At 40.4% G+C, this 11,074-nt stretch overlaps 1 protein-coding gene across 1 annotated transcript in view; it reads left to right on the top strand.

Annotated features, from left to right (window-relative positions):
- The first annotated feature begins 2,545 nt into the window (after positions 1-2,545).
- The window catches only part of dcaf11 (ddb1 and cul4 associated factor 11), a 20,383-nt gene continuing 11,854 nt past the window's right edge, over positions 2,546-11,074 (top strand). Inside the window, exons 1-10 of the mRNA XM_023398037.2 lie at positions 2,546-2,740; positions 3,010-3,226; positions 3,650-3,777; positions 4,302-4,420; positions 4,685-4,749; positions 4,980-5,080; positions 6,587-6,733; positions 9,784-9,838; positions 10,130-10,198; positions 10,826-10,883. Coding sequence (XP_023253805.1) covers positions 3,024-3,226; positions 3,650-3,777; positions 4,302-4,420; positions 4,685-4,749; positions 4,980-5,080; positions 6,587-6,733; positions 9,784-9,838; positions 10,130-10,198; positions 10,826-10,883 — 945 coding nt within the window. The 5' untranslated portion in view covers positions 2,546-2,740; positions 3,010-3,023. The remainder of the gene's footprint in view (positions 2,741-3,009; positions 3,227-3,649; positions 3,778-4,301; positions 4,421-4,684; positions 4,750-4,979; positions 5,081-6,586; positions 6,734-9,783; positions 9,839-10,129; positions 10,199-10,825; positions 10,884-11,074) is intronic.

Here is an 11,074-nt window from a genome sequence, read left to right as displayed (position 1 = left end):
TCATGTCTGACATGCTGCTGCCCCAGCAGACTGCAGCATAAAAGAGTACACTGGCCACCACTGACTGATAAAAAATGTGCAGCATTTCACTGCAGACGTCAAAGGACCTGAGCTTCCTGAGGAAAACGAACCAGCTCTGCCCCTTCCGGTAGATGGTATCCGTGTTCAGGGACCAGTCCAGTTTACTGTCCAGGTGTACACCTAGGAATTTATAAGTTTGCACCACCTCAATGTCCTTCCCTCGAGTGTTTACTGTCTGAAGGGTGGGCCTAGACCTCCGAAAGTCCATGACCATCATCATGTGTCCTTCTTGCATAAAACCAGACTGACAGACATCTATAATTATGTCTACATATAACTTTAGTCTCTGTGCATAGGATGTGAACCAATATTTTTGCATCATTTTCAGCCAAGGCTATGAACCTCTGATTATCGAGGCAGTAATTGATCTTTATTTGGTTTATATCTCAAAGTAATTAAAACCTGGTACATAATTGAGGGAAGCGTATTAACTTCTATAGCCTTCCTAAAAATTTACGGTAAAAAAATCTGAAATATGGTTTTGAAATATCTAATAAATTGCTGAACTGCAGTTGTCCATCAACATTGTTCACTAATTGTAATGGTAATGTTAATACATATGTAATGCACTGTTTGGTAGCATTTGTAGTTTGACCAGTGGATGGTTGTTTTCTATCGGTGTACACAGAAGGGACTGTAGCCGCTGCCAGAAAACATAAAGGTATAAAGGGTAGGGTAAAAAGGCAACCATGCACACTGCAGACCATGTATGGTAACATTATAGAAACCCAGTAAACCAACTTCCCCAGGTTTTCTGTATTGTCATTTGATTTTGGCAAAATAAATAGCACATTAGTTTAAGAATATGCACCATGCACACGTGGCTGGGCTGTGGCAAGGGCCAGATTTGACTGAAAATTTAGGTGCCACTGACCGCCTTTAATACCCCAGTAAAACCGGTTAGTCCACAGATCCCTTAATGATACAGATGACAAAAAAAGATGGACTGAGAAAAGGATTTCCCCCAAGATTACAAATTTATTAAAAAAAAAAAAAAAAAGGTTAAAAGGGCAAATATATAAAATCAACAACAATTTATTAAAGTTGTTAATCAAAAAAAGCTATAGAAAATATAAAAGAGGTGCCTCAAGATCTAATCTGTGCAATATTTAAATGAATAACAGGAGGAAGAGAGCTGTAGGATTAGCAGCTGTGGCCATAGACAGGGAAGGGAGAAAATTCACACTGGGATAGAGTACCTCACCACACTCCGCCCTACACACTCATACAACAATCAACAAAAGGGATGCAAATAAATAGTGAAGGAAGTGCAAAATTTACCAAACACACTATTATGAGGGGTGGTGAAGTACAGGTGAGGAACTCTACCACCAAACCCTCCACCGTTGGGCCGGCCACGCTCACTGCCGTGCCTACAGCACTCGTACAGGGACAGAAAAACACGTATTATATCACAGCAGGGGTACAAATTCTTGGGGGAAATAACCAAATCAATGCCAGGAGGGCCAACAGTGTACAAACAACGAAACAACGAACAGAAAATACCTATTAAACCAAAGGCTAAGTGCAAAGCACTGTATCAAACGACAAAACTAAGTAAAACAGTTTACTAAACAGACAGTTAAACAAAACACAATAACTAAACTAACAAAATAACCAACAGAACAAACATGGAGCAGAGACAGCATTCTACAGGCTCACCAGGCAGCAGAGAGAGAGCGAGAGAGAGAGAGAGCAGCAGCATCAGGGTAAATATATAGCCTTCCCCAAACAATTAAAACCAGGAAGTAGGCATGACTAAACCCTATGGTGATCTGGAAGGGATATCCCACAACCTGCTACACACAGACACTATCAGCAGAAACATACATTGTTTAAACCAGAATATGACTCAGGATGACTCAGTTAGTGTGAGGTAATAATGCAGGACATGTTTTGAAGTCATTCCCTCGCCTAGCATGAAGCATTTTTAAATTGTAGAGGGGCATATTCCAAATTACAGAGAACTAGTTAGCAGTTATTCAAACTGCATCATGATGGCCTCTAGCTGTATCTTCAAAGTAAAGAGGTGTATCACAGGTAGGCTACAGATATTATAATTTGTGTCTGGTGTCAGATAAACACAGTAATCTCTTATCACTGTCACTGAATAAGCAGGACAAAGCAGGACTGTTTATAACATATTATTGTGACTTTCCCTCATATCAAAATACATTCATCTTATATCATTGCTTATCAGCTCTGCTTGACATATTACTATGTAAAAGTTGTAGACCTACATTTTAATCTTACGACTCTGCTCTTTGTTTCTGCCTTGTAGCCTATATGTCACATTACTGCTTTTCTAGTGTAAACACTTTGTAACGTTGGTTATATATGCACAAATACACATTATTGTTTATTCTAACATGATGAACAACTTTGTTGACTTTGGATCTTCGATTAGGAGGTGAGCGCAGGTGTGCGTCATGTGACAGTGAACGGGCACGAGCAGAGTTTTTCACACGTTTGTAAACAACATGGCGGCTGTCGGAGTACCTCTGCTAGCTGACTGATCTGACACAACCTTCAACTTTATGGATATACCTCATCTGCAGGGCCATACCGGAGCCATACTTATACCAAACTGATCAGGTTGCAACGAAACATAACAGTCTGGACCGACGAGCCGCTGAGAAGACAGTTTGACGGACAAACGGTAACGTTGAGTCGTTAGCATCGTTAGCTGGCTCCACAAAACAGCCAATACGAGCTAACGCAAGACACCGGGTAACGGGTGAACAGTATAGATTTCTCCTGCAGCAGTCCGACTCTGTCTGAAGCAGTGGGGGTGCGGGGGCTTGAACTGATAACTCGGTCTGCTGTCCGTTCAGTTAATGCAAATATATTTTCCTGCAATTATAATCTAACTTGTGTTTGTCCACCAACGAAAAAGTGTCAGATAATCTCGTACCACTGTCCCGCCAGGCCCTCTTCAGTCTATGGGCTCTCAGTCCAGTTCTGGGATGTCTGGTGGAAGGAGCTCTTCCAGTGACAACCCAGCTGAGCGGTCTGAAGCAGCAGAACCGAACCGGAGCAGCGGCAGCCGGGGCCGCAGGACGGCGGACAGGCAACAGACAGACAGACAGTCAGCAGCAGAGGAGGACGTCGATTTAGCTGAAGTGCTGGCTTACCTACTGAGGAGGTGACCTGTCCTAGATTCCTAGACCTCCTAGACTTTTGGTCCGTCTGGATTTATCAAAGTTGTTGTGTTGTGTGAGGCACTTTGTAAAAACTACTGTGTCAAACGTCAAACATTTTATTGTGTCAGTGAACCCTGACTCTGTAGGCTGAGACACTAACAAGACAGCGTGGAGAAAAGGGGAAATAACTAAAAGAAGTAGAAATCCACTGTGAGTAGGTCCTATCATCCGGCAGTAGCAATGAGGCCGGTCAGTCTGCGAAACACTGTCTGATTTGTACATGTGATGTTAGAATATTTCAAGCATTTGTTTTGACATACAGTTGTAATTTCTTCTACATTTTCTGATCTGTTTGAAATTCTTGTTTATGTACACTTGTTCCTCTTTAACTGGTGGTTGAACTGATGTGGTGTTCGTGTTTTCAGGGGCCAGGTCAGACTGGTCCATGGCAGTGGAGCCACAGGGCTGCAGCTGGTCCAGTCATACTCTGACTCTGATGAGGACAGCGATGGAGCCTGGGAAGGTCGGCTGGGAGACCGCTACAACCCACCAGGTAACCTCAGTGCTGATACTGTTGTCCAGGTGCAATAGTAGGAAATTAAATAACTCTATATTACAGAGCTCCTTACCATCACTCTTCTGCTGAAACACGCTGTTTCAACAACCATACACGGAATTGCAGAATTAAATAGCAGCGTTTTGCTATAATTCAAAGGAATTAAGTGAAGAGTATTTTTTAGCCATTAAAGTAAGCATATACAACAATTGAAATCATCTTTTAAACTCATAAAACCCAATTAACAACCTTGCAGTTTTATTGAGCTGCTGACTAGTACATTCTGTTTGTTCTCCTCTTTGTCACTCTCTGCTTTCTCACTCTCCCCATATCAGAACATTAGAAAAACATGTTTGTGTTGAGTTTGTCCAATGGTTATTGAAAAATTACAGTATTTCAGTTGTTGAAAGGTCCTGCAGTTTGTTCTCATAAATATTCAGGGCCATTGAATCAGAATATACTATGTAGCATGTCCAGAAAAATACTAATACTGACACTTGTTGTTTGTGTTATCTTGCTAGTGGACACCCAGCCCGACACACTGGAAGTGGACCGAAGTGAAATCAGAACTCAGATCCTGCTGGCCACCGCCTCCTCTGCCCTGAAAGGCCGAAACAGTTTCACTCACATGCTAACAGAGGTCAGACCACTGAGACACAAACTAAACCAGACCAGAACTGGTAATGTTCTCCCTCTAAAAATGTAGCAAGATGAGGATGATTAATTCTCATCATTTTCATCCAGTTTTATGAGGAGTTTGTGAATTAATTAAAAAAAAAACTCTAAAAACTCTACTGTGATGTCTTATTATTTTTATCCCAGTTTATCCAAATATTTAAGATGATTTTAGACACATTAGGCTGTTGACTAATTTGTTGTTTTTCTGATGAACTTTGATTTTTAGAGGGAACAAGGCAGATGTAGAGGTTCTAGTTTTTCTCATGGGGAGTGCAGTCGTATCCGCACACAGTAAGTTGTTCAAACTCTACACATGTCTGATAATTCTCAATGAATTACCAGAAGGTGACACAGAGAAAGAACAAGAACCAGTTAGCTCAGGAAGGCAGAGTAGCAGAGTATTCACGATTAAGCACTAACTTCTGTTGTATTTATGTGAGTTAGTGCAATATAATTTTTGTGAAAATCGACAATACACTAGACATCAGTCAGATATTATTGACTCTGGTGTTCCTTCACAGTTTCCTGCCAAACTATGTATCCCACAAAGATACATACCAGCAGAAAGCCTTCTGTGGAGTGTACAGCGAGGATGGCAACATGTTCCTCTCCGCCTGCCAAGGTAAATAACTTCAGATCCGACACGACAACCCAGTGGAACTGGTTCAGAGATGACAGTGATTCTTAGTGTTTGTTTAAACCTGCTTAGAAATCAAAGGGAACATGTAGTGTTCTGCACAGAATTTGGTTGGTCTCAGTATTGTTTGTGCTTGACTGCAACCGTTTGGCCAGCCCTATAAACATGAATATCACTGACTGACTGACTAATGAAGTAACACCTTTGGTCAGCTGAATGCAGTGTGACTGAGTGAAATGGTTTCACGACTGGTGTGCTGGCTGAGTATTGGAGTTTCTGTATGGCTGTTGCTCTTTCAAAATGAATTGATGTGAACAGTTTCTATGTCATCAGGGGGCATTTACAGGCAGTGGTGCCAATTTAGTGCCTTTGACGCTAGATTTAAGACCCTTCAGCGAGTTTTTTCAAAAAAGCAGCTAGCGACACTCTTCTTGGACAAACCTTAGCTACTTTCCATAGAAGAGAGACCCCTACAAGCGTGAGTTTGGGCTTTTCTTCAGCAGACATGTCTCTCCATGAGTCTTGTTCTATTGACCACATGGCAGGTGAGATGGATGTGAATGAGCTTGTAACTTTCTCTCAGAGTGATCATTTTGAAAGTAAATGTAGCCAAAATCACAGCACAGTCTTTGTCTTTAACTTATGTGTTTTGTGATTTTGTCAGATGACATTGTGGTTATAAAATGAGGATTTTAACAGCAGCAGAGCAGGAGCTTGGAAAGGGCTTGGAGGTGACTGCTGGTTAACTCGAAGTCCTCATGGACCACGTTTCAGTCACTGTTTCAAACATATTTTATTGTCTGACAAAAGAAACAGCTTTATTGGAATTTAGTTATATCCTGAATAATGTATATGTGAGCACAGAGGATGAGAGAAGCAAACAGACAAAGGGCTTAAACCAGCTGACACTAGGCAGAATGCAAACATGATGCAATAATGTTGTGAATATGCTAATTAGTATATAATGCAACTTTTCTAACATTAGGCTTTAGCTACTTCCCATTGAAAGTAGTTATTTACAGCGGTTCCACAACAGTTTTCAACTACATCTTCAATCTTGCATATTGACCCAGCCTAGGTTTATTATACTAGGGTTTGACCCAGTTTTGTTTTACTTTTCATTTCATTGTCTGTATAAAACAAGTCATCAGAAAACACCAAATGTACCAAATCTAGTATCATTATGTATATTAATTCCTTTTCCTGATTTAATATGTCACTACTTTTTTCATAAAGTTGCTGTTTTGATAATACAGTTAAGTGGCAACAGATCTCACAAAGCCCCTGTTTGTCAGTTTTTGCTTCCTCCATTATTATAGAGATGTTGCTCCTGTAACCACTGAATTAGTAGCCAAATGCTGGTTGCACTAATGTTTAAATAGGTCCTTATATTATGAAAAACTAAACTTGTATGTTATTGACAATAAATAACTTTAGGTTTATGCAATGTAGCCATGATTTAATGTAATTTTTTTCTGTTGCTTACTGCAGACCAGAACATACGCTTGTACAACACCACCAGGGGACGTTTTAATCTACAGCAAACAGTGAAGGCTCGAGACGTGGGCTGGAGCGTGCTGGACGTCTGCTTCACCCCTGATGCGCACCATGTGCTGTACTCCAGCTGGTCTGACTACAGTAAGGCTAGGGGTCCTGTCACATACCATATGATGCGATAAATTAGTCATAATACTGTATGGATGGCAAATGATAAAATGTATTGATACCAATGCCATTATAGAATCTGCTTAATTTATTGATTTTTTTTTAACGATTTTCTGTATGGTAAAAAACATTTTTGCAGGTTTTTGCCCTACTGCTTGCTCGATCTGTCGGTCTGATAATAGGTAGGCCTATAAAGAACAGAATGCGGTATAAATAAATAATTATTGAATACAATATATATATATATCTATACAAGATAAGTAAATATTAACATTCAGAAATTCTTCCCTCGAATGTTGACTGGCTGAAGGGTTTTCGACACAGCACGGGCATCAATAATAGGAAAATAAAAGGAATTGATAAGCTTTGGTACATGTGATGCAGATGGTTCAAACAATTTGGAAGCGGTTCTCGATTCCCATCACTACTTTTGTTTAATGAGAGTTGTGGTTTGGACGGCAAGATGTCCACAAAGAACTATACAACTCACTGGCCACTTTATTAGGTACACCTGTTCAACTGCTCGTTAACGCAAATATCTAATAGGCCAATCACTTGGCAGCAACTCAGTGCATTTAGGCATGTAAACATGGTCAAGACGTTGTGCTGAAGTTCAAACCGAGCATCAGAATGGGGAATAAAGGTAATTTTAAGTGACTTTGAACGTGGCATGGTTGTTGGTGCCAGACGGACTGGTCTGAATATTTCAGAAACTGCTGATCTACTGGGATTTTCGCGCACAACCATCTCTAGGCTTTACAGAGAATGGTCTGAAAAAGAGAAAATATCCAGTGAGCAGCAGTTCTCTGGGCGAAAATGCCTTGTTGATGCCAGAGGTCAGAGGAGAATGGCCAGACTGGATCAAGCTGATAGAAAGGCAACAGTAACTCAAGGTTACAACCAAGGTATGCAGAACAGCATCTCTGAATGCACAGCACGTTGAACCTTGAAGCAGATGGGCTCCAGCAGCAGAAGAACACACCGGGTACCACTCCTGTCAGCTAAGAACAGGAAACTGAGGCTACAATTCACACGGGCTCACCAAAATTGGACAATAGAAGATTGAAAAATGTTGCCTGATCTAATGAGTCTGAATGCAACATTCGTATGGTATGGTCAGAATTTGGCGTAAACAACATGAAAGCATGGATCCATCCTGCCTTGTATCAACGGTTCAGGTTGGTGTTGTAATGATGTGTGGGATATTTTCTTGGTACACTTTGGGCCCCTTAATACCAATTGAGCATCATTTAAACGCAACAGCCTACCTGAGTATTGTTGATGACCATTTCCATCCCTTTATGACCACAGTGTACCCATCTTCTGATTGCTACTTCCAGCAGGATAACGCACCATGTCACAAAGCTCAAATCATCTCAAACTGGTTTCTTGAACATGACCATGAGATCACTGTACTCAAATGGCCTCCACAATCACCAGACCTCAATCCAATAGAGCACCTTTGGGATGTGGTGGGATGGGAGATTCACATCATGGATGTGCAGCTGACAAATCTGCAGCAACTGCATGATACTATCATGTCAATAACCAAAACCTCTGAGGAATGTTTTCAGCACCTTGTTGAATCTATGTCAAGAAGAATTAAGGCAGTTCTGAAGGTAAAAGGACGTCCAACCCGGTACTAGTAAAGTGTACCTAATAAAGTGGCAGTGAATGTATATTCATGTGCTTTTACAGCCAGCATTTGTAACTAAGCATAAGCCAGATGGAATTATTGGACTTATTTAGTTAAATGTTCAAAGTTCACATGCTGAATGTGATCCTGCACTTCTACCTGTACTGCCTGTGTGTTTGGAGCTTTCATTAAATTTAAGTTTTCTCTCCAAACCAATGGCACCACAAGTTACTTGGAAGGTGACAGAGGTCTGCATTTGTGTGCATGTCAGTTTGATTACTTTTCATTGTTCTGCTCTGTTCAGATTGAGAGCGATACATAAAGTTTATTTGAATAAAGAGCTGACCATTTAGTTGGTATGACTGTGACCTCAATATTCTCAAAAATATCTCTATCAACATTGTAATCACAAACTCACAATTTTTTATCTTAAAATGCTAAAAATAATCCCATTAATAGCTCCAGAGGGTAACTATTTGAGCTTTGTTGGAAGGGAGTCACATTCGTACTGTAGCAAAGCAGATTAACTAATTAAACAGTAATTTCAAGTAACTTCTATTTTCATTGCTGATTAAAGTGCTGAATATTTTGATAAATTGTTGTGTCTGTGAAATAACAGGAAAGTATATGGACAGAATATACGTCATAGTTTCCTTGAGTGAAAAGTGACATTCTCCCCTTTTACACAGCCTATTCAAAGGGAGAATGTTGTGCTGTTATTCCTCCTCACCCTTTCTGTATAAAAAGTACAAACATCAGGGGGATGTTGTTCTGGCTTTATGCCTGCAGCAGAGGTAGTCACAGAACCAAACCAACATCTTTGTGAAAGGAATAGCTGTTCATGATGCGACAGATGCTGATGCTGTTGTGTTACATGTCATGCCTCTGATTCCTGAATGCCGGCATGCTACCTAAAATCACACAGTGTGGTGGTAATACGCCAGCTTTGTTTGGTTCATTGTGAACCAGCAAAGACAGCAAAATGAAGGGTCTTCTTAACAGCAATACAGCAGGATCTCTGTTTAAAAGGGACTTGTGTCAGATATCTGTTGTCCAACCAACAGTCCCAAACCCTAAGACATTTAAGAAGGTTTAAAAAAGAAAAGTAGCACATTTTCAAATTTTAGATGATAGAACCACAGAAATGCTGACTAAAATTGCTCAAAATTGTTTTCAGAATAAATTTCAGTGTATTGACTGATAACTGACTGGTAATGGACTGATAATTTCAGCGCTATTATTGAAAGATGCTTCAGAAAACACAGAATCAGGTCTTTATTCTTTATTCTTTATTTTCATCAGCATGACTGTTAACAGGCTCTGCCACTGTTCACAATATGTTGTTTTATTTCTATATGTTTTATCTGTCTGTGTGTCTTCCCCACAGTTCATTTGTGCAGTATATATGGAGACAGTGAAAACCACACCGCCCTGGACCTCAAGTTAGTGTTTCCCTCATAGTAACTTATAACATTATGGAGCAGGTAATCTATCATTCCCTCTGTTCATTAACACCTAGATGAATGATGCTGTTAGAACTCACTACCCACTCATCACATGTGTGTTCCGTTGTTTCACAAAGCACTACCATTAACTCATAGCACTCCTTACACTAGCATTGTGTGCCTTCATCAAGCTTTTTGGTGTGGCATGACATGCAGTAGACGGTGTAGTTATGATTCAGTAATGGTGCTACTGCTGCAGCGTAAACCTGCCTCTATGTGTGTTTGTAGTCCAGATGAAAGGAGGTTCTGTGTGTTCTCCCTGGCTGCATCCACAGATGGCAAAGAGATCCTCGGAGGGTGAGTAGAGTTCACTTTTATGTTTTGAGGCAGTGAGTGTGGAAACCAGTAGAGCTTTCATACATACACGTCAACCCTGAACTTATCTAGACATTATTTGGAGGAGCTGTATGTGAGAAAGCAAATGTCTGAATCAGTTGAACTGGACATTAAACAGACTTGGGTTAGCTCCCTAAAATAAATTTGTGTAATGTACGATTGAGCTCATGTGTGAATAGAGCAGGTCATGTCCGGAGAATTCACAGTGAGCAAGTGGGCGTGCTGACAACGTTTCTATCATTTCTCCTGCACGCTTCACCCAGGCGCCGCCCCTCACCTAAACCAAACTGAGTATGTCCCGTAAGTGAGAACATGTCTTACATGGACAATCTCCTGCATGAGTGAAAGAACAATTCTGGACATTGTCAATATGAGAAAACAGTACAGGACTGTAATGTAACTTCAAGCTGTTTTTTTTTTTGACAGCTGTTTGTTCGAGGTGGAAGTTGAATATACTTTTTCATTTTGTAGCCAGCATTGTCAATGCTTGAATTCTGAAGACAAGACACCTACATTTACTATAAACACATGGAAAGTTGCATTAAACTGCTTGTTTTTTAATTCATTCAGTCTCTCCTCACCTTCCAGAGCAAACGATGGCTGCCTTTACGTTTTTGACCTTGAGCAGAATAAACGAACGTTGAAGGTTAGTGTTTTTGCATATGTTTTTTGTTTTTGTATTGTTTGTGTTGCTTTGTCTTTGTTTGTATTTACCTTTTTGTGAGTAACATCCACTTCTAATAAAAAGATGAGCTGAACATTCATACCACTCTGCTGGCTGTTATGTTAGCAGCAAGAGTCTGGTTCCACCCTGCAGTGTGTGTGTGTGTGTGTGTG

Source organism: Seriola lalandi, unplaced genomic scaffold, assembly GCF_002814215.2.
Source record: "Seriola lalandi dorsalis isolate HSWRI2012SDOR001 ecotype SW California unplaced genomic scaffold, Sedor1 jcf7180002054972, whole genome shotgun sequence".
NCBI classification, from domain to species: Eukaryota; Metazoa; Chordata; class Actinopteri; order Carangiformes; family Carangidae; genus Seriola; species Seriola lalandi.
Note: the sequence above shows the minus strand (reverse complement) of the source record. Positions and strands in the feature narration are given on the sequence as shown.